General features: G+C 47.2%; 2 protein-coding genes across 13 annotated transcripts in view; both read left to right on the plus strand.

Annotated features, from left to right (window-relative positions):
* LOC6610901 overlaps window positions 1–24,134 on the plus strand; it is an 80,999-nt gene that overhangs the window by 15,787 nt on the left and 41,078 nt on the right. For 7 of the 12 annotated variants that reach the window (XM_032719603.1, XM_032719604.1, XM_032719602.1 and 4 more), the window contains 3 exons: window positions 19,699–19,844; window positions 20,719–20,998; window positions 22,221–22,352. In XM_032719603.1, the coding sequence (XP_032575494.1) occupies window positions 19,699–19,844; window positions 20,719–20,998; window positions 22,221–22,352 (558 nt within the window). Of the gene's footprint in view, window positions 1–11,814; window positions 14,857–19,698; window positions 19,845–20,718; window positions 20,999–22,220; window positions 22,353–24,134 lie in introns of those variants that run through there. The other 5 variants (XM_032719598.1, XM_032719599.1, XM_032719600.1 and 2 more) reach the window with 3 other exon arrangements.
* Window positions 7,300–11,918, plus strand: LOC116801258. Its single transcript, XM_032719606.1, has 2 exons — window positions 7,300–7,629; window positions 11,276–11,918. Exon 2 carries the CDS (start codon window positions 11,516–11,518, stop codon window positions 11,906–11,908), a length of 393 nt encoding a protein of 130 aa, XP_032575497.1. The 5' UTR covers window positions 7,300–7,629; window positions 11,276–11,515; the 3' UTR covers window positions 11,909–11,918.

Raw genomic sequence — 24,134 nt, forward strand, 5'->3', positions numbered from 1 at the left:
GTAAACTTGCCAAGGTTCACATGAGCGCACAAATGGGTTCCTCCAGAGCCCCCACAACACCCCAACCCCCAACCCCCATCATCAACCCCCACATACGCATTTTGTTGTGTGTAACATGTAAATGTCGTTTCGGCATTCGCGCATTTAAAGCTGCCATCCCACAACTGCTCAGCACCTCACAATTCACACACACGCACACCCACCTGGGCAGGTGCAAAAAGAAGGGGTAGATCCAAGGAAGCGGCAGGAAGGGGCGGGTTTGGCGGGGTTTTGGAACACGACCTTCTTCACCTCGACAGTTTCTCAGGCCTCATTTTGGCACCTCGACAGCTTTGCTCCTTTTTTGGCCGCCTGGCTGGCTGTTGCCCCGCGTAATTGGCATGTGTTCAGCATTTCAGCATTTTGTACATTTTTCGCACAGTTCGCAGAAATGCCACGCCCTCGTCTTCGTCCCGCTCAGATTACCTGGTCGGCAATGGGGCTAAAGATATGAATATAATTAAATGTTACAACTACATATTTGCATCTCTTATAAAGCGATGTTTTCTCAACTGAAACTCACTCACCAGCGTCGCACAAAATGTCCTTTGAGGTGTTTCTGTTTGTGTTGGGGAGAAGCGAAGACAGGATAAAGCCATCAACTAAATTGGTCGGGTCCCCAGCTAAAAATATATATAAGAAGGTAGCAGAAAGACAGCGATGTCTAAAACTTGAATTCCATTTAGCTCGACTCTTATTGTTGTTGGTCAACAATTAAGGGCAATGACAGCGGCAGATAAGTTAAGAAATTAAGTTGAAATTGAAATGCCCGAGATTGAGTTACCCCACAAAGTTCTTAATGAGAAAAGCGCGCGAAAAGCGGCAGATTGCAAGGGCCAACTAACGAGAACTCGAATGAAAACTTAGGAAAATGTTAAACGAGTGTCCTCATTAGTTGCTAGATTGTGTAAAAACTAGAGGAAAATATATGACAAGTAATAATTTATTTATTTAAACTTCAGAGAATTTCTCTAAAATATTCTTTATAAACTGTTACATATAATATTAAAATACTACATCTATTGCCTTACAAAGAAATTTGTCACATGTGAAATTGATTTGTTAGGCGGACTACAGATTTTTAACTGACATTTCCGATTCATTGTAATTAAATCCATTATATTCCGCTGTAAGCGTCAGTAAATGCAAATTGATATCGCTATAAAGATCTGTCAATGATATATGCAAATTCGATTGACTACTTTTCTAGGGCAATTAATATTTTTCCCTCGTTGGCCGCTCTGTAAACAAGCTCTGAAAAATCCAATTTGCATAACTTTTTGGACCACATCAAATGCCAATTTATCTGCACAGGAGATTGTAAACTTTATGCGAGTGTGTGTGTGTTACCTTTTCCTGTACACCTATGTGTGTGTGTGTGTATGTTTGTTTGACTGTGATATCAATATCTATACGCACACAGTAACCATTCTCAATTTCTTCTTTTGATTTTGCCATTGCAGGTAAGCTAAGCTAATATTCAGCATTTTTGCCTTGTGTGGCGGTGGTAAGTAAACGATAAATTTATAGAGCGAAGCTGGTATAAAAGAAAATTGCATACATTTTATGAGCGAACATGAAAATGTTGCTAATTTATAGTTGGCAATCACAGCAGCAGGAGGCAGGGTAAAATCCAAGGGAAAACTCTGCCCGACACCTCAATGGGAGCCAATAACAAAGTTATATAAATGTGCCAGCTATATGTGTGCGTGTGCATGTGCATATGCCTGTCCATCTGTATCTGTATTTGTATCTGTGTGTCCTGCGACTGCCTGTGTGTTTGTGAGAGAAGCGGATATCCGCATGCAAGCCATAACTCAATAAACCATTGTCCACAGCCAAAGAGGAAGACGCAAAAAAAAGAATATAAAACCAAGGCAAAACTAAAACCAAAGCTAGCTCAAATGGGCGTAGATCGTCGGAGGGGAGTGGGGGGTGCTTTCTCGATGGGGGGCTTAGCAGTCAAAGATACAATCGAAATGCAGTAACTAGCAGTCAGCCAGGGGCGGAGAGGGGCTGCTTTAAGGGGGGTACTTGAACAGCCACTGGGCGGCGGGAGATTAGAAATGTAAACAAAGCCAAGGAGAGCCGTCGACAATTCTCCACTTCTGTTAAGGGGGCTTCCCCCAGAAGCAGAGGGAGCAGAGAAAGGGGGGTCTTGGTTTTCCAAGAAGGCCAGTCTGCGGGGTGGCAAAAGAAATAAACATTAACTGTAATTTAGTGGGGCATTGTGCTTAAGCGTCCAGTCTCGGATTCAGATTCCAATTCGGTTTCGCATTCGGTTTGCTGCCCTGGCTCCCTCTCGCAGCCTCTCGCTCCACTCGCCAGCTGTCTCGCTCTGAAATTATGGCCCCATTGTGCAGTGGCCAGCAGTCACGCCTCTGTCTGCCCCCCTTTTCTACACACCCAACGCCCCTGCCCCTCCCCCTGTCCCCGCAGCCAGTTTAGTTTCAAGTTGCACGAGGCATTTCGTGCTGGTCAAAACGCGCCAGGGAATCAGCCATGGGTGGGCCATCAGAAAAGGGGGCGTGTGCGCTGCGAAGTGGCGGGGTGGAGATGGACGGTAAGGAAGGAAGGACGAATCCTGGCCAGAAGGCCTGTCAGTGGAGCAATTGTTATTTGCCTGCAGAGGGGCAGTGGAGCAGAGGCGGGGAAGTAACAGCTTCCAGCTTCAGTTTCATAGACAAGTTCTCAGTTTTCGCATTGCCAACAATTAGGTGGCAGCAGCTGGAGAGCCGTAGGCCAACACTGAGCGAAATAGCCCATAGAATACAGCTGATTTGATTGCCTGGAGAAGATCCCCTTCAGCTTTTTGCTGCGTGTAAAATCCTTTTGTGGAGCTGGCCAGTAAAGAAGTGGAAAACTAACAGAGTCCTGGCATAGTTCAAATACGAAATACGCCCCAATCATAACAACAACAGCAACAAAAGCATAGACAATGCTGGGCAAACTCAACAATAATCGACAACAATAAAAAGAGGAAAAATTGTTGGCCATGCCAGGAGGAAATGGAAATGGAAACGGGATGCCAAGCTGGCCAGTTGAGCCCTCCAAGAATTTATCGAAATGAAATTGCGACCTTTTTATGAATATTGCATGCGAAATGAAGAGCCAGCGTGGCCCGCATTAAAAAGGTTAATCAAAAAAGCGAAAGAGAGAGTAGGAAAAAAAAGAACTTTTAACCAAATTGTTGCCAGTCATATTTTGTGATTTCTGCTTTTGCACCATTATTAAGGCAATTTCTAGGCAATTAGCTGGCGTTTTTCGCCATGCCCAAAAGGCTAGAAAATCTGAGCCACCCGCTCGGCGCGACTGTTAAAACCGCCTTTGGCCATAACATGGCTTTATTTGGCTTACAAAATTGTTAGCAGTCCCGGGGCTCCCAGGCTCGTGAACTTTGCTCATAATTCAACACCTCCAGCAGACCGGGCCAAACAAAATTAATAAAAATAAAAAGTGGCGGGGGCAGGGGCTTGGTTCAAAAAAAAAAAGAAAACAAAACAAAAGTACAACGAAAACGAGAAAACCTTTTTCAAATTAAACTTTTGCCAGCCCTCGCTCGAGTTTTCTCTCCGTTTCTCTCTCTTTCACTCGTGACCACTTGATGATGCCGCCCTCCGGTTCAGCCGGAAAAATACAAACTCGGCGGCACACTGATAGCCACCGCTTTTGCCAGCTTTTCCTCCGATTTTCCCCCGCGCCTTCACTAAATTTCACTTCACCGCCCTTCATCACGGCGGACATAGCTTTATTGCAGCTAAACAATTTTCATAGGCTATCAGCGCGGTGTTGGCAACTTTTCCTCGAGTGCAGCAACAAATTAAATTTGCGCTGGTAATTGGATTTGAAAACACTTCGCCCTGTCCAGACTTCAGAATCTCTGTGTGTCGGCTGTATTTAATGCCGCCAACAGCCGCAAGGAAGCTTTTTTTTTGTGTCCAGCAGGAGGCTGGCGGCCTGGCAGGATATTCGGCAGAGCTTTGGCCTAGAAACAGAGAGTCCGAGAGTTTGAAAACAAAAAAAAAACAAAAAGCAAGGCGAGGGCGACGCTTCAAATAAACAAAATGAACTGACATAAAACCAAATTGAAGCGGCAAGTCAACAGTTTGATAATTACGAAAGGTGTGGGAAATTATAGAGGAAAAAATCGACAGGCATTTGTTTATGTGTTCTAGTTGACGGAAATTAAGCAACAAAAGCCAAATACCCTAGACCGGAAATTATAAAAACGCTCAAATGCAGATTTCCGGGCCGCAGAAGGCAGCGGCAGAAGGCAGCAGAAGGCAATTTAATGGAAATTTATTTAGCTGGGTTATCATTTTCCAAATCGTTTGAGCTGCCGCCGCAAAACAAATTTCAATATTTTTCTGTTTTACCAGTCGTCAGACTTCAATTACATTTACAAGCGCTCGGTTTTCGTGAAATTCTATGCCAAATGGATTGGGATAAAATGGCAAAAGCCATTAAATAATCTCACCTAAAGCGAGGGAAAACCAGAGAAAGAAAATTCATTTTTCAAATCCCAATCACAGTTATTAAATCTTTGCTATATGGTTATGGTTATTGTTGTGATTTGATTTTATGGTAATAGATGGAATGCGAGAGACAGACAGGATGGCAAAGAGCAAGGACGACGAACGAAGCTTTCAATGCCTGCGATTCTCTTTGAAACCATAGAGAAGGACCTTCGTTCGCTCTGTTATTGTAGTTTTGATGCCTGCTTTTGTTCTTGCCTGCCTGCCATTTGCGCGCGCTCTGAAACACAAGGAAAACCCGAAAAAGGACGAGCGGGGACAGAACGAAAAAGCGGTGGTAGGGAGGGGGGTGGGGTGTTGCCACAAGCGGATGAACGAAAGAAAAACGGCCTAAAATAGTTTACTGACGTCATAAAAGTGACTTTTCTTATCTGGCAGCGTATCTGCTAGCGAAATGGAACAAGCAGGATGCGGTGGTCTAAATTTAAATGTCGCTGCCAGGGCGGCAATCCTTCACTCGCATAAAAGGAAAATAATTATATTTAAAGGCAATTTGGGTGGCACAGTCCCCACCTCCGGCCGCAGCCACATCTGCATCTGCATCTACATCCTCATCCACATCCTCATCGCCTCGAAATCCGTTTCAGCGCTTCAGCATCAGCTGCAGTGTCCTTGACCGAGTTTATGTAGATTTGCAAGGCTTTACACTGCGTGTGTTTGTGGGTTTCTTTCGCCCTGCATACCCTGCTCACCCCCCGCCCACCGCTCCTCGCCAACTGCCACTATATATTTATATACATATATTTGAGTACACATATATGCAAGTATTTGTATAATATTTAGCAGTCAGCGCCCGCTCACATCTCATTATTAACATATTTCGAGCTATTTTCTTATGGCTGCCATGGGACCGGGACTGGGCCAACGCTGCGTATGCGTTATATTTTACGATTCCTTCGTGTCTATGGCTGTTTCGGTGTTTGCGTGTGCGTGTGCGTGTACGTGTGTGCGATTGTTTGTGTGTGGGCCACGCCCACCATGTGACTTATTTGAGCTTGTTTAAGCATTTGTGCTGTTGTGATTGCCTATGTTGTATAGTAGGGGGTACTTTTACTGTTGTATATGGAGGTGTGTTTGTGTGTTTCTGGCTGCCTGGCGACATTTGAGTTTTGAGGTGTTGACTTTATGGGGCCATTTGAGGCGCAGATTTAACGCCTGTCTGGATTTATGACTCAAGCAACAGAGTTTCGCCCCCCTGGACAAAAATGAGCAGGCTGGCAGGCAGCGGCAACTAGATCGCTTTATTGCACCCACAAGCCACATAATTAGGTTTGTCGTATAATTAACATAATTAAGTTTGCACACGTAATAATCAAATATTTATATCCATTCAATCAAATGCGGAACGCACACACACAATCTCAGCCGCACATTCTCTCCGGATGTCGAGATGACAACAGAAAGCTGTTACAAATTAATCCAAAAACTTGCCTCTCTCTGCGGCCATTCCATTATCCATTATCCCCCAAACAAAATGTCTCCTTCTTGCCGCCGCGATGAGCCAAGTTGTAGCAAAATAAATTATGCTCACGATTTGTAAAAGCTTTAATACGCCCTAGAGCCAAATCCTGAGTGCACACAGCAGGAGCAGCTATCCAGCCAGCTGGAGCGGCATCAGAAGCAAATGCACTCGGAGAAATAGGACTGTACTTGCTAAGATCTTGGAGTGCAGAGTTTGGGGGGGAGAATGCAAGTCTTTTAATTTGGTAGGATTTTTAAGACTTTTGAGCTTGATTACTACTATAATCCACATAACACCCCAATTATTTAATTGTAATTACTAGCAGCTATAATCCTTATGAAGACATTACATTAAGTGGCCACATTTTCTCGCTCTGTTGAGCATCTGCTGTGGTTTGACTTGCGTTTGCTTGGCTCCAAAGACAACAATGAATAAATTTAATTTTAGCTGCGGCCGACCTACCGCACATAACTCCAAGTTGTTGCCGTTGTCGTTGTTGCTGTCGTTGTTCATGTTGACTAAACACCTTTGAGTTGGTGCCTCGCCCTCTGGCAGCTGTCACACGGGTTGTATACGTTATATTTCCCCCAGCTCTACCACACTCGCTCTCTTTCTCGCTCTCTCTCCTCGCTTGCTCCGTCTCTCTCGCACCGAGTGCATTATAACTGCATTTTGGTTTTGATGACGTCGTCACCATCGTCGTCTGATTTGTAAATTATGCTTGGTTCACAGGGATTTCGCTGGGATCTCTTAGCTTTCGTTGGGCACATAACTCTTCGGGATATTCGAAGAGCGCAAGCTTTAGTCGTAGCTTTTCACCTTGCCCAACCATGTGACTGGCGAGAGAGCCGAAGAGAGCAAGGATGCTGGTCGGGGAGCTTTGCTGATTTTCGCTGATTACGTAAATAAAGGCGAAGCCTGGCAGCCGAGAGCGAAAAACACAACCACCAACGGAATGTGTGCGGTGAGAACTGTTATAAACAATTTCACTGGAACACCCGAAGGCACACTCGTCAGCCGAAGGAGCCGAGCCGAAGCTTTTCGCGACCCGAATCCCACTGTTTCGCTCGTGTGCGTGTGCCCGTGTGTGTCTACACGAAATGGGGCGAGCAGAGCAGTCGCTGCGCTGCTGGAAGCTCTCCAAAAGAGAGAGTGAGAGAGAGAGAGAGCGGGTGAGAGCGGGAGTACGGTAGAGTCCTGCTGCTCCGGCTGCCTGGCATATCCACATCCTTTGTGGTGAAAAGTCAGTCAGAACGGGAACGTCGTCGCGAGCTGTGCTTGGTAGCGCTCTCTGGCAGCTGTGTTTAACGCCATTTTGTAACGCGAACGCAATAGCCAGTCTGTGGCTACTGTGCCCTGTGTCGGTCCACAAGTCCTCTCGTCCTTCGCCAAACGTCGTCGACGCTAAACGTTAAAATAAATCATAAATTCCAGCGCGTGTGTGCCGCCGCCAATCGTATCGAATCGGTATCGAATCGAATCGCATCGAATCGCATAAAATCAAATCAAAACGGGTCAGGAAAGCTGGGAAAAGTCCGAGAAAAGTGCGTCAGCAGCCGTTGAAGCAGCCACATCGCATCATCAGCGCTGAAAGTAGAGGCAGTGAAACTGAAACTGAAGCTCGAGCTCAAGCCGAAGCTATATTCCTGATGCCTCAGCGGGAGGCGGGCGGCAAAAAAGAAATCAAATTACAAAACAGCAACACACACACACACCCAAAGGCACACACGTCGAATCAAGAGCACATAGATACACCAACACTTGTGTCGACAGAAGGACTAACACACGCAGCGCTGAAATTGACGCAGACCATAGACCATATAATTTAGCACACAAGTTAAGCGCAATAACAAAATAAAAGGAAAAGCAAATACTCGTAATACAAAAAATATACGGCAAATGAAAATAGGGAGCACCGTATTGGTGTGTGTGAGAGAGTGTGCTTGTGAGCGGGGGAAAATCAAACGAAAATTTCGATTGTCAGGCCAGGCATTAAAGTCTAATTAACAAGTTGCAAAACCTGGCGCACCAACTGAAAATCCCGCCCAACAACAATAACAGAAAAAAGTGTTGAAAAATGCCAGAGCAGCTGTGAAGGATTCGAGGGGCATGGGGACGTTGTAGGGGCTACAAGGGTACAGGCAAATACCAACGCACTTAACACATATTTACCAACACAGCGGCAGCACCCAAACACACACACACACACACGCACGCAGTCATTTGGGGGCACAACAAAAACAGGGCAGAAAAGGAAAAACTGGCTAAAAAAAAAAGTAAAAAAAAAAGTGGAAAACTTGAAACGCGCCAGAGATTCGAGTCGTGTCGAGATTCCATGTTATATTGCGTACTTGTTTTGCTTCTCTCTCGCCTTTGTCCCTTTGCATATATATGTAGATATATATGTACATTGCCCAGATATTTTTAGCACGCGGGCGAAAATTTAAATCGCCATCGAACGGCAAAAGAATAAAAACACAAATGCTGAGGCAAAAAAGAAAAACCTTTTTCCCAAACAGCTACGAACTCGGTGCGTGTATGTGTGCTTTGTTTTTTGCGTGCTGTTTTGGCCCACAAAAGTCGGGCTAATAAAATATCAACAAGCTGCCCACAAATACGAATGCAAAAACAAAAAAAAAATAAGCGAACAACAAGAATAATAATCGTGCTGGTGGCATATTGAAAAGGCTGCGCCTTCTGTTGCAAGGATAACCGAGAGCAAGAAGAAGCAGCAGCAGCAGTAGCAACGTCATACATGTGCAAGGATATTATCAACGTCATGCCTGTCGAAGTTCACACAAACACACACACACGCGAATACAAGTGCAGTCTCAGATAAAAAGAGCAAGACAGAGACAGATAGCGCAAAGAGAGTGAGATAGGTAGCTGCTGCATTTGGTGTGGCACATTTTGTTGTTGCTTGTCCTTACCAACTATTAAACTTATTTATATTTATGGATACAGGACCCTCGGCCCTCGTGGGTGTCTCCTTGTGCTAAACGCATTTAAGCCTCAGTCGATGCGGATAAATCTATTAAAAATAATTTCAACTAAAAGTAAATAATTCTGCAAGAGAATGAGATCGAGATAGATGGATCCTGGGTCGAAAGACCTGTGGCTGGCCAGGCATTAGGGGGAAATCTAATTTATCTGAGCCACATCCTGCCATAAAGTCCTCGAGTGGATTTGCTGCCACATTTTCTCATTCCTCATAAGCCCTAAGAGCAAGAGTAACTTTTTTAGCTAAAGACTTCAGCCGTTTAAGTTGAGAAAAGGAGCTTTGCTACCTGTTTGGATGGCCAAACTACTATCTCACTGATCCCATCTTGACTTATTCAGGACTCCCACGCGTGCTAGGGAAATTTGTGAGTTGGGACCTCGCTACTTGGCAATTTGGAAAAGTTTTTGGCCAAGGAACAACAATCGAAACGATATAAAAATGTCATTTAACACGCCAAACGAGTCGGAGAGTGTAGCGAAAAGTTTTCCTCTTTTGGGGTGGAAGGAAATTAACTTTATTGGCCGAATCAAGCGAAAATCGCTAAACAAATGCGCCCAAGCACCTTTTCAAGTGGTGGCTTAAGCCGAGACTTGGGCCAAAGCCCTGGCCATCCTTATTTTCTCATTTCCCAAGTTGCCAACTAGTTGAGCCTTGCCTGCCCTCCGCATCCACACTCCACCACGCACACACACTCGCTCATGCAGTGCGGCATCTCCAGCACGCACACACTGTTGGCAACTAAACACATGGCAAATGTGGCAAACTTGAAACTTATCGACGGCTCTAATCTAAACGGGACAAGCTGGCCAAAAACTTTTGCCCCCGCCCGCCGAAGACACTAATTCGCAACTGGGAAGCCCATAGACAACTCATCCCCTTCCCCCCCTCGACTGTTTTTCGCATTGTTCATGCGGCCCAGAAAAGTAGGCTATAAAAACTATCAACACAACTCAAGTTTTGTGGCAAGTTGTTGTGTATGGGATTTCTTCTTAGGTGCAGCACAGCTAAAAACATAGAAATAGGAAAAGTTTTGTTGTTCTATTCGGCTGTGTATTTTTAAGTTTTTTTTTTTCTACCCCCTCCCCCACGTGCCCCTGGATCATATAATCCTTTCACTTAACAAGCAAACTTTTTAGCAGCATCCAAAACGAAACCAAACGAAACGAAACGAGAGGAAAAAACTTTGGCAAACTCCTTTGCATAAACACAAACATGACCGTAGAGAGCGGAGCAGCAGTTGCCGAGTCATATCTCCGTGTAGATGTAGACATGAAATTTATGCATTTGCTGCCAGCCCAAAAAGTATTTATGTATGCGCTTATAAATATATATGCATGTATGCCCCCCACTTCCACAGCGTGTCTGTGCAGATAGCCAACAAATTTATGCTAGCAATATAACAAACAAAATATTTGCGCACGAGTTGCAAAAACTTTCTCGCAGAGCAACTTTAAAATAACACCGAAGAAAAGCTCCGAGAATTTGGCCTAAAGTAAAAAAGCGGGCCGCATGCAACATTGCTTTTTTTTTAGCCCTCATATATGCTAACTAAAGCGCCTACGCCTAGGACATACATATATGTGTACATATGAGTGTATTTGTCAGGGATTATTTTCGTATGCAGCACGTTTTTGTAAAGTATGAGAAAGTCTAAAAAAAGATCTCACTCTGCCTGGGTAATCCTGTTAAATATCCGGCATCTGTCAAATGAAGAGCAACTTAAATGCGAAGGCTTAAAAATTGTTTTCGAATTCAGTAAATCCTTTTTGCCTTTTCGACATAAATTAATTTTTGGCGTATTGTTGGCTCTCCTTCTGTCCATTTAAACTTTGCAGTAATGCTGCTTAATTAATAATCACTTCAAAAGCTATTTCAATTGCATTGAAATTCACAAGATTAGTTTTGCTAATGGTGAAACAGGCATTTTAAATAAATAGCAGCACAAACTTTAAAGATTTTGCTGTAGTTGTAGGCTAAAAATAAAACCACAACACTTTAAGCTAAATACAAATTTAATTCGGTCACTGCAGAATAATAAAACTCATTCGCAAAACCCCGAACGAACAACAAAAACTTCGGGTACTTTGTGATTTATAGAGCAAAACAAATATAATTAAATAAATCCTTGAATAAATATGTACATGAACAACACATACAAACACACACACTCACACAATCCAAGTGATTTCTTTTTTGCCACTCGCATTGCTGGCAACAAGTAAAAATAATTAATTATAGATAAATGTGTGCGACGCGTGTGAGATAAATTGGCAAAGCAACAGAGCCAACAGCAAAACCGAAAACGAAAAACAACCCCTGCTGCCGATGTAATAAATGACTGCGCCGCAAAATGAGCTTTTAGTTTAATTAATCAAATGAATAATAATCAGCACTAAATAGTTGAGGCCAGTGGAAAGTGGAAAAGTGGCAAGTGCAAAGTGCACACACACACACACACAAATGGCGGACTAGCGCCGGATGTATGGGATACTGAGGACAGGACATCGGCATCGTCAAGGACGAAAAGGACCTCGCCCCCGTTGCTGCCGCTGTGATTCAGATTCATTCTGGCCGCCCAACAAGGCAACAACAACAGCGAGCGCGGCGATCACAGCGGCAATAGTGGTGCGATCGGTGGTGCACCGCCATCTCTTAGTGGTGGTGGCAGTGTTGGTGGTGCGGCTGCAGGCGATCCTGCGGGTCCGGGAGGCGGCGGAGGAGGAGGAGGCGGCGGGGGAGTTGGTGGAGGTGGCTGTGCTGCTGGAGGAACCGGAAACGGAGGCGGAAGCGGAAACGGAAGTGCTGGCGGGCCGGACTGCAGCAGCGACGGCGATCCCAAGAAGACCTTCTCGCTGCACTGCTGTTGCGTGATCGTCGACATCACACCAGTGGCGCATCCAGGAGGACGCCTGACATCGGCAACAACGGCCTCGGGAAGGGATGCGGGTGGAGCCGCCGCTGGCGGAGGTGGTGGTTCCGGTGGTGGCGGTGGCTTGGGCCTCGGCCTCGGCGAGAATGTCTCCCAGTTGGCCAGTCAACTATTTCGCTTTGGCAGCAAAAAGCGTCCAGGCGTTTGCATATGCAATGCCCAGTGCCGGCTGCAATCGCTGGGCGAGACCCAAGGCAGCCTGGGAGCCACCACGCTTAAGACCCATCATGGCAGCCTGGACAGATTGTTGCAAAAGGGAGACGGAACTGGGACAGCAACCAGTGGCGAGCGCTCGATAAGCTGGGTGGTGGATGGTGGGGCGGCGGGTTCTGGTGCCCTGCTCAATGCCTCCTCCGACGAAAGTGATGACAAGAAGAAGAAACTGGACGAGGGCAACCAGTTGCCGCCACCGCCACGCCCACCCTCGCGGTCACATGCCAAGCCCACGGCCAAGGAGGAATTCGATCGGGGTGTCGAGGTGGAGAAGTTCTATCACCAGATCAACGGTGACATCTTTGAAATCACTCGCCGGGTGAGAGCTCGCGATGAGGAGACCATGGAACAGAAGTGCATCAGGCGGAAGGGATCGGTGAGGGTAACGGAACCCACGGGTCACGCCCACGTGCGGATTGAGCAGAGACCTCAGTTGCCACCGAGACGGCAGAAAAGTGCCGAGGAAGTGGCCACCATGCCAAAGAGTGCTCTGCGCCAACCGCCCGAGCAACTGGAGTGGTTCGATCGCCGGGCTCAACAGCGCCACTCCGCCCGATCCGCTGAAGGTGGCCAGGTGCGGGAGGAGACCATGGAGTGGCTCAAGCTCCAGAAAACTGCCAGTCCCATCCAGCCGGTGCGCACCTCCTCGGGACCCAGTGAGATCACAGTCCTGAAGGACGAACTGCCCGACTGGCTGCTGGATCATCTGCCGCGCAAGAAGGAGCGGGAACGCGATCGATTGCCTTCGGATGCGGACAAGGCTGTGGGTTCTGCGTATGCCAAGGCCTTGGCGGATCTTCTTAAGAAACCGCTGTCCCGACAAAGTTCCGGACCCTGTGAGTTCTCGCTGCTGAAAACTGATATTGTGGAGTGGCTCACCAAGATGCAGAGCAGCAGTGGAACGGAGAGGGGCAAGTCCCGTCGGTCGCATCATCGCCGGAATGGCAGTGGTGGCGACGCCCAGCCCCGTTCCAATTCCCAGGAAGATGCCCAAGATCAGTCGAAGACCAGCCATCGGAAGAGGCACTCCCTGGGACACAGTGGAGCAGTCAGCGAAGAGGAACAGCAACAGCTCACTGCCGATTGGATAGCCTATCCTCTCCACAAGCTGCAATCCCTCGGAAAGCAACCTCCTCCAGCTCAACCACCGGAGAGAATGAGCATTCCCAGTGGCTATGCGGTGCCCAGTGCCCTTTCACACACTCCCCTATGCCAGCGGAGGGAGGAGCGTTCCCGGGAGAGAAGACTGCGGCATTCAGCCAGCGAAGTGGTGGGGAGTGGTGGGGCAGGAGCGGCATCCACATCAAACACCGCCCATCTGGAACGGCTGTATGCCAAGCCGCACAAGGAACGCTATCAATACGTACCGAAAACCAAAGAGTCAAGTGGTCGTAAGGAGCGTTCCCGGCGCCATCAGACCCAACGGTCCGCCACGGTCTCTGACATGTCCGCCCAGCGTTCCGGTGGCCATAAGCGCAAGTCCTCGAGTGCGGAGAGGGCTCCTCGTTCACCATCCCCGGGACCCTGTACGGATCCCGATTGTCCACTACTGCCCATCTGTACGGATCCGCATTGCCGGTACCAGGAGTGCCAGGCGAGGCAGTGCATTACGTCGTCGGTGAGCTCGGTAAATCTGGCCAGGCATCAGCAACTGGCGCAGGTGCAACTGCATGCAGTGCCGGCTCATCTGGTTGGAGCCATGGGCTCCGATGTGCCGACGACACCATCCACAACGGCCACACCTCCGCCGCCAACAGGAGGTGGAACTATAGGAGTGGGAGCAACCGGAGCAGGAGCTGGAGCGACGAGCGAACGCCGCCTGGTCATCTGCCACGATTGTCGATCCTGTGCCCCGCTGCTCAGCTGCCGGAATCGCAAATGCCTCAATGCCGCCAAGTGCAACTCACTGCCTCGCTGTGCCGCCGACTTCAATCGCCTGCGCACCCAGCTGGCCCAGCCGCCCACCACATTGGATGACATTGAACCGGCGCCACTGGACGACCTGGAGATGCAGCCACTGCCCTCGCCACCGCATCCACATTCGCACCATCACTACCGCAGCAATTCACAGCCAAACACCCTCCAGAGAGGAGACTCCGCCAGTTCCGCAGGAATGGGTGCTGGAGTCGGAGGGGCAGGACATGGTGGCTTAGGAGGACCGGGATCGGGACTCGCTTGGCTGGAGCCCACAACCACGCTAGTGCAACCACTGCCCGCCTATGTGCACCACTCGAATGGCAAGCTGATGAAGTCCGCCTCGGCTGCCTCGCTGAATTCCCGTCGACGGCGTCACAAAACCGTGCACTTCGGCGAGAATCTTCTGCGGGAGGTGTGCCAAAACAGGAAGCTCATCAAGACGGAGGCCCAAGTGCCCTCCGGTTCGGCGCCCATGAAGGCCAACATCCAGATGCTGTATAACTTCGTGGAGGGCGTGTTGAGCGCCTGGGTGGACGACGACGAGGATCAGGTGCGCTCTGGTGCGGAATCGGAACCAGAGCACGGTGTGGTGCCCATGCAACCGATCCACAGATGCAACCGCCTGCGATACCAGTGCATTCGGCGCGTTGTCGAGGAGGCTGCCGACCTCCAGGGCACACTGAAACTGGGCAACTCCCGCTATCGCCATCGCCATTGGCGCAGCACCGCCAAGCAGTGCAACGAAATGTTCCTTCGCAAGGTAGGAGGTGCTGATCCTCTAGAGGATTCACTACATTTATTCTAGGATTTGTAATCTTTTCATGAATGATCTAAGGGTTACACATCTTTACTGATTAATTCATATTTAATTCTGCTATATGAAATGACAACTGTTTTGCAAACATGTCCCCTAATCCAGGATACTCATTTAGAAAGTCTTACTTCTAATCTTCGCAACGCCTTATGCCAATCGCTTTCGTTGGATACATTTGTCAGACCTGCTTTGAACTTTTGCTCCCGTGGTAATGAATGAAAATCGCGTGAGAAAATGTCGCCTTGGCAGAAAGAGCAGGGACCAATTTAGCCACGAACTCATACTAGTACCCACGCTCATCCCACCGCGAATTCCTTCAGTTAAGTGTATTGTCTGTCTGGTACAAATTCATTTTGGGCTGCCTAACAAAACGTTGATCAAAGCCAAAGCATCCTTTTCACGCTCGAGCTGCTCCTGGGCTCCTTTCTGGCTCCACAAAGGAGCAATAAATTAGAGCATTAGCCACCCATCCCCCCTCGAGCCAACGGCATTTGAGAAAAGCTCTTAACACACGAACAAATAGCATTCGTTTTTTGGGGGGGCGGTGCGGGTGGTGTAAATGGGAATTGGGGGGTGGGAAAAACTGGTACTTGTATTTAGTTTTTCGGTAATGAATGGCATTGATTGCAATACGCATGAATCAAACGGCTTCAAAGTGATAAAAGGCCATTTGTCCGAAAAACCTGATGGAAAATTGAGAGAGAGAGAAAGCTACGGTGTGAGTGGGCGTGGCCCCGGTTGGGAAATGGGAATATGGGTAGCGATGCAGGAAAGTATCTGAAAATAGGTAGATAAAGTATGCCGTGCAGTGATAGTACAGTATAGATTCTAAATGTGAGTAACAACTTCAGAATTCATTGGAAACACGCACGCATGTTGGCTGTGTGCGTGTTTACTTTGCATCCTTGTAGCAACGTTTGGTTAACTTAACAAGCAAATAGATACATTGGTCAAGGGTTTCACGTGCAATGCTTGAATCTGCACACAAAGATACCGAGAATACACATATTCAAATGAGTGAGCTTCAATAGAGGGGCTTCAGTTGGCTTATCCACTGAATGGGTCTGCATATTAATTAATGGCCAGAGCTTCGCTGAAAGAGATTGTCCCGAATCAGAGGAGGGTATGGCGCGAATTGGATTTACCGGATTAAAGGTGGCATATCCGTGAGTTGCACCGTTTCCATGCCCCGTTGCTCTAATTAACGCTTGTTACCTGTCCACATGATCTGAATACCTAAATGTTTCATGTCCTGTGATTACTGCACACACACAACGATGAATCCCTTCCATGCCATTCCAATTCCAAGGTTGCCCGAGTCGCTTGTTAATTTTGATTGATTCAATGCTAAACAGTTTCACCTTCAGCCAATTAGGTGGCTCAGCTCAGCGCTGGCTGGAATATTTAATCAAATCGGAATGACACTGCAGGTTTACCACCTGCCTGCCACCCACCGACCAACAAACCAACCCACCAAGTGGAAACCCCCAAACGAAATGAGCTGTGGGATAATTCCAAATTGATTTTCGCATTGCAATGCAGCAATTTGACTGAGCGATGGAAAAAAAAAGACAACGAAACTTTACAAGTCAGCAGCGAAGGGAGCGCTGATGGATATTGTCTGTATCTTTCGATTTTGGCCCAAACCACCTACCATCTATATCTCACCCTGGCAGATTTCTTCGTGTTTGAATCAATTTCGTTTGGCTAACAACATTTGCGCCGGCAACGAAAACTTCTTTAATGCCTCACTTAATCGCAGCAATGCCAGAAACGTGCCACAGCCACCGAATAACTTTTTCCCAGCAGGGACGACAGGGTAGCAGGATGGATATCAAGCTAACCTTGCCACATGCCCCCCATCCCTATGGCTATATGGGTTCCTTCGACGTCGCAGCCCCTGCATAAACACTCTACCAAATATTGTAATTTTTGACAGCGACATATGAAAAGATTTTGCCCCATCAAAACGAAGATGAAGTCTGGCGGTCTGAGAGTGTGGATGTCTGGGAGTCTGGTGGTCTGGGGGTCTGGGAGAGGTGACAATGGCAATGGCAATGACATGGCATCCCCAGCTCATCTCGTCCACATTTGACATTCAAAAGTCATTGATAATTATGGCTGAAACGTGAACGACAGCCGCATCGAGGGATCACAATCAATTCTTGATTAGAAATCGTAACGAAAGCACCTGGCTCACCTTTGCGGATAAGTTTGGTGGGGGGCTTGGAGCTGGGATGTTTGGATGCTCGGATGGACTATATGGAGGGATATATGGGGAAACCATCAGTGAGCCTAAGTGGGCGGGTTCGTCTGTGCGTAAATTGAATTTTGATTTTGCACCGATGCTGAGATATGGCGTATTAGGCCCCAAAGTAATCAGATGGCCAAAGTGATGGGGATGTGAATGGGGAGTGGTGATGAAGGAACAAGGATACCTGGGGAATGCCCCGGACTGGCTGGCATTTAATCTTTTGTGTGATTGTTGCTTGGCCGTGTTCGCAATCGTGTTCGTGTTTTGGGTTGCCCATTTAGGCTTACCCATGTGAGTGTTTTTGGGCCAAATCGGAAGGGAGCAGCCGCAGGGGACTGTCCTTAGGTGGATGAGAACCATTGTCAGATTCAGGGATTCTGCTCGCCTGATGAAATTCAACGAACAAGTCGGCTGTCTGGCTGGCTGGCTAGTTGATCTACTACAACCTCCTGCCACTTTTGGGCCAATTAAAAATTCATGAATCATTTGACAAACTCCTTGGACTCAGGCCAAACCCTTCTGGGATAACCAGCCGGAATGCCAAATGCGTGGTAATCTGCTGTAAAAGGGTACCCAAATTCCGGGCCACTTTAAATCGCCCAATTTGATTAAAAGAAAGGGGCCCTGACTACAGTATATTTTCATATATTTTCATTCATTAGTCCTTTAACTAAGATGTATCCAAAGAATGCTTCCTTAATATTCATATATTTTTCACTGGGTCACTCTTTAAGTTCAAGTGGCATATACATACTAGAGGTTCCACAACCCCACCCACATTTCAATTTCCCTGACCCATCCTGCAACAGTTCCACTCGACAGCTTCCGCTCGGCTTGATGATTTCATGGAAAACTTCATTGAGCAAGCGGAAACTATTTCGTTTAGGCGCGGAGTGCAGGTGCGGGAGTGTTTTTGAAGTTTCCTTTTAAATTTTCGCCCAACTCTTCGAGCCACTTAAAGTGACACGCACAGATATCGATTGGGTAGACATGCCCATTCCCTTCCATATCCCATTCCACCCAGGCCCTCGCAGCAGCTTGTAACCGCTTTGATCTGAGTGGGAGGGAGTCCTTCGCTTCCTGGCTATCGTCAACATCATCGACAACCCCTCAGTCGCTAAGCAAGCCACGTCTCAGGTTGGGCTCCTTTGGTTATTTGCATGCCTTTGCACTGCTCTTCGATTAATATAAAATTTTATTAAACTTGGTCGCTCCGACCGATGCTGCTGTGGGTTAAGTACACATGACCCCGGCTGGCAAAAGACGGTGACTCTGCTCCACGGGTGGGACTTCCCAGCCCGTAAGCAAACATCAATCCCCCCAACCCCATTTTAATCCAGCAAAAGAGGAGGCAGTCAAATAAATAACTTGTAAAACATGCATATGAGCAAAAGTGTTTGAAAATTGCCAAAACGTAAGCATGGGTGGGTGGACTGACAGGCTGGAGTATTGTAACCAGGAGTAACCAGGAAACCGGAGAGGAAGAGTATGAGTAGGGAGGAGTACTCCAAGACCTGGTCGAAGGACCCCGGTCACAGGAAGCAGAGACGAAACGAATAAACACATTGTAAATTGATTTCCTTGGGAACTGAAATAAAAATGGCATGAAAAGCAAGTGAGCGACAGTTCGGGCGATGGGCAAAATGGGCGTGGCCCCGGTCGCAACGCCCACCTCGATTGAAACGAATGAATGGGCAAACCAATTTTTATTGCCACGCGGGACACGTAGCCCAAGCGCACAGAGCCATCGACTTTGGTCTTGGCTTGAATTCCCACATGGACCGAAAGACTCCAGCTCGTCCTCATCCTTTTTGGCCTCCTCCCATCGTCCTGCAGAGAAGGCAAAAATGGCTGAGTGGCGAACGGAAGGAAGCTGGGAGATGGTAGATGGTAGATGGCCAGCCGGGCCAAAGGCAAACAGAATTCAGTCAGTCAGTCAGTCAGTCAGTGAGTGAGCCAGTCGGACGACCCGGCTTTTGATGAAATAACATTGCCAAGTAACAGTTTGCCTTTCGCCATTTATTTCCCTTCTCTGCCAGCGATTCTCGCAGCCATTTTGTCAATTGTTGTCTGGGCCTGCCCTATCTCTATCTGTCGAGGTCCTTTTGCCCCGCCTCTAGCCTCATCCTTTCGTCCACTAAAAATGCAGGCGAGAAGAGAAGACAAATTGCTTTATCGACGACATACGTAACAAATGTTGCTGTCAGCACTGACAACAGCAACAGCAACATAGCAGCAACATCACAGCACGGCAGCAGCAACCTGCCCATTATTGGTTTCAAATGGCGCTTCGTCCTGCTAGGCTTACCGGGGTATGCCATCCTGCCAAGCCGCTGCTGCTGCCAGCTAATTATGACTTAATTATTTCAATTATTTTCTCTTCGATTTATTGAATTTTATCGCCGGCAACCGAAACCTCGTACGTGTGTTGCTGTTGCACAGGCGCCTTAATTAAATTGTCTGTCCACATTCTTGATTCTTTATTCTTGATTGAGACTGAGGCTTATTTCTTATTTCTTATTTCTTTTTTGCAGATTTCGGACGATGATCGAATGAGCCTAACTACCGCCGTTTCGGATGAAGATGATGGGGAAAGTGTCATGGCGTCACCATATAAAGCAAAGGCAACTGGCACCGCTGCATCCTCCTTCAATTGCACGGGAGCTGTTCGCAAAGCCGGGTAAGAGATCTGCTCCTGGGAATCGGGGAATTTATGCCCCCGGTAGATGTAATCTGGCAGCTGGAGATATATAGGGATAGAGAATGGGGGGGAGTGATGGGGTGTTCCTGGGCTGTGGCCAAACCTGCTCACGTCCAACAAGTCATCATAAATAACATACCAGTCGGTGAGTCCATGGGGAGGCTCCTCGGCGAGCAAAATTTCACAGTGATTAAGGGTTTGGTCAGAGGTGGAGAAAGCAGTGGCTGGGGAATAACGTTATTATGTCCGTATAGAGGGTATCAGAGTTGCGAAGGAGCCTGCACTGGTGGTAAGCACTGAAGCGAGATTAGGGTAAAAGCTCATAACTTTCATTTAATCATGATTAGTATTAGCAGCCAGGTCTGTATAACACTGTATTTTCGCACGTGACTGTCCTTTAGATAGCTTTAATTTCATCAACTTTTTAACAAATATTGTGGCTGAAAGGATTAAAAGGAAAGAAGTTTTAGTTTCTTGCCTAAGCAATACTATTTATATTTATAAAAACTGTATAATTAATTCTATATTTTTTAGTAGTTTTTCTAGCAGTAATACTTAGCATACTATAGAAGGAAATGTTAAGCCAGGGTATGCCCAAAGTAGACCCCTTCTTTATATACCTCACCTAGGCTCTTATGATAAACTGCTTGAAGACTTTTGTACGCAGGACATGCCCCCTCCCATATCGCCGTATCTTGATTAACTTGGAAGGTTAATGGGTTGATGGCGAAGCTGTTGAAGTTCTCCCAGGGATTACGAGTGGCAGTCTCCTGCCTGGTCCTTCTGCCCCACAAACCCCCCACTTGTACCCCCCACTAACCAATGTGAACCACATCGAAATGTTTGCTTGCAGCTTCCTATCGGTAAAGAAATGGTTACTACGCAAGAAGCACCAGATCGAGCTGGCAAGAAAGCGGGGCTGGAAGGGCTACTGGGTGTGCCTGAAGGGCACCACGCTGCTCTTCTATCCGTGCGATTCCCGGGAGGGCCGGAGTGTGGAGGCGGCGCCCAAGCACTTGATTATCGTGGATGGTGCAATTATGCAACCGATACCGGAGCATCCCAAGCGCGACTACATCTTCTGTCTGAGCACGGCGTTCGGCGATGCCTATCTCTTCCAGGCGCCCTGTCAGGTGAGTATCTTTATTGCAATGCGGATGGGTGTGGGTGATGAATTGGGTCGGTTTGGGGTGAGTTGCGTTGCCTTGCGTTGCGTTGTGTTGGGTGGATGCGAGTGCCGCAGGATATGCTCGCTCTCATTTCGAGCAGTCAATATCCAAGGGAAGTCCTTCAAGGAAACTTTGAAAGACTGGCCTTGCCGCGTACGAAGTCGGAGCATTATAAAGATGGCAGCGCAAATTTGTTTGCACAAGGATATGCAAGGATATGCGAGCAGGCGGACGTAGGCGAGCTCAGCCCTCGCGGGTCCGAGTCGTCCTGCTCCCTCATAATCGCCAGCCTCACTGAAATGTATGCCATAAAGAAACCGCAAATGGAGATGCACTCTAAAAAATATATAGCCCTTTTGGACCTATTATTCATTTCCGATTGAGTGAAGACATTGCTAGTTTGTTAACAAATATAAACAAATTCTAAATTCCTTCCCGTATCGGTCTTATATGATCTTCTTAGATAAGCCTTCCATAATCTTGGGTTACAAATTTTAAAGTCGATAGCTTGTGGCAGGAATTTTTCATTAAAGTCATAACTGGGGCACAATTTACAGAAACGAGTCCAATGCATATTTCTGCGAGTGTGCATAGATGCAGATGCAGATACAGGACGAGGACGAGGACATGGACATGGACGAGGACGCTGGCAAGGCGCTGACTGACGCAACCCGCAAAAGTCTCCTAGAGTGAGAAAGAGCCAGACATATACCGAACGAAGGAGAGGGCAAGAGATAGAAGGGCCCGGGGGCGGCTTAAAGTGTGAGCCATGATTGAGGTGGCGTTGACTGACTGCCAACTGGCAGATTGCCTTGAACAGCTGCAGTGGCAGCAGAAGCAGCATCCTTGTGGCATCCCTAAACTGTTACATGTCTCAAAGGCATACGTTCGGCATGGCCCTCGTCGTCCTTTTCGTCCTGCTGGGGTGCTGCCAACTCTCGCTGCCATGGCCCAACGTGATTTGTCATTAAATTTGCATAACTGATAGCCAGCGATGAGCGGGGATGAAATGGGTTTTGCAAATGGGTGGCTCCGAATGGCTTGGATAGCCTGGATGCCATTCGGCTTGGGGCACAAGTTCGACGTTTGGCGCTGGGGAGCCATGTCAAATTGCTTGCGGTGCATTTGGTCTGCAATTTGTTACAATGTTTCCTCTTTAACATCCGCATTCTGTATCCATCCGCAGGTTGAGCTGGAGAACTGGGTGAACAGCATACACAGCGCCTGTGCCGCCGCCTTTGCCAGGCATCGCGGAAAAACTGGAACGCTACACCTGCTCCAGGAGGAGATCTTCCGGCTGGAGAAGGCCATTGAGTCGGTAAGTAAATATAAATATGTTGCCATCAAGTGCGGAATATATCATCTATATGCGCACATATACATACGTACAGGCCGCAAAGACGCAAAACCAATATACATTTCCCCATACACATTCAATGTGAGCTTGCGAGCGTGTAAAAGTATTCGTTGCGGTTTTTCGGTGCACCGAGCACCACCTGGAGAATGCCAGGATGAAATCCAAGGAGCACGGGCTTGGATTTCGGTTGCATTTCGCATTTTGCATTTTGCGTTTTGCATTTCGATGATGCAGACTCTGTTGCCGCTTTGTTGGCCCAGGAAATTGTTGCTGCTCGACAGTTAAGTCAATTTTGCCAAGTGGCTGCAATGCAAAATGAATGGGCCCACACAGCCATTCGCATACAGGCATACAGTCATGTCAAAAGGGATAACGCTGCGTTTCGTCGCCGTAAGGCCGACTAAGCCCCACTGAATGGCATATGCAACAAATAACCCATCAATTGCTATCGCTTACGAATGCATCATCGAGCATGGCATTTGTGCAAATAGCAAATGGGATTTGAACTATTATGAATCGCACTGTACTGAATGCTGAACGCCGTTGAATGGCAGATGAAAAGCGAATTAAATTAGGAAACCCATCGAATGGGGATTAACTGCACATCAGTGCAGCAATGTGCTTGCATTTTCTTCGCAGCAGGGAAAACATGTTGTTGCGCCTGGCAAATGTTGTGAATATTGATGAGCCAGTGATTTGACCCATAAATTGAAGAGCTTCTTATCATTTACCTAGCCAAGTGGCTAACAATCGTTGCCCTACATTTAAGACTAAGATTGCTCTGTCTACATACATATACTAATACAATACATATTCTAATTAAATTTTAAGAAAGTTAAGAGAGAGGAAACTTGGTGTACACTGTACAGCTCCATAACTCTTTCGATACTCCATTACCTGACGCACTGACTAATGTAATCGACTTGAAAAACAAATTCCCACAAATATATCCTCGGCAGGACAACAATTTCTCAATATCGCGCTGTCAACTCAGAAGTCAACTCGGCACAAAAGGCGACGGAACACAACAATCGCATTTTCCGCCCGCATTTTCCGCATTCCCAACCAATTCCTCAGTCTCAGGCGAATCCCCAAAGATTTATGCCATTGTCGAAACGAAAAGTGCGGTGTGGATGGGGTTGTCTGGGGAGAGTGCTTCTACTTGCAACTATTTATGTATTTGCTTTCAAATCAATTCCCCATCAATTTCGCGGCAAACAGCGTAAAATTCCTTGCACTGCAATTTATTTTCCTCTCCAGCGAAAACTTTTGTAAAAAGAAAAGCGGAAAGGGGAAGGGAGCTGAGTGGGTTGCTGGTTTAGTAGGTCTGCTGGAAAAACCAAATCAAAGTGAGGAAAATTTTTGCGCGGCGCAAATCGCAAGACAAAGCGAAAGCAGGCAAAGATGGAAAAACGAATCGCAAGAGCAAACAGAATTGAACTCGAGCTGAAACTACAAGAAATTGCACTTGGCCCACGATAAATGCTGTGGATAAACCAGTAAACTGGAAATCGAGGCAGAGAGATATGGAGCCCATCCAGTGGCCCCGTCATGGAAAGTAAACTTTATTTGTTTATTTATTTTTCATCATGTCATTTTCAGTTGCCCCCACTTCCCTACCTCCACCCACTTTTCCGTTGTTGTTTTTCTTCGCTTTTGTGTTTGTTAGTTAGTTAGAAGGACTCCGAAAGACAATTATGTTGTCTGTCCTATCCTCAACAACTTGATTCATTCGTCTCTGTC

Source organism: Drosophila sechellia, chromosome 3L (assembly GCF_004382195.2).
Source record: "Drosophila sechellia strain sech25 chromosome 3L, ASM438219v1, whole genome shotgun sequence".
NCBI classification, from domain to species: domain Eukaryota; kingdom Metazoa; phylum Arthropoda; class Insecta; order Diptera; family Drosophilidae; genus Drosophila; species Drosophila sechellia.

Coding starts and splice junctions, on each gene's coding strand:
- LOC116801258 (XM_032719606.1), top strand. CDS start 11,516: ATGTATGGGATACTGAGGACAGGACATCGGCATCGTCAAGGACGAAAA.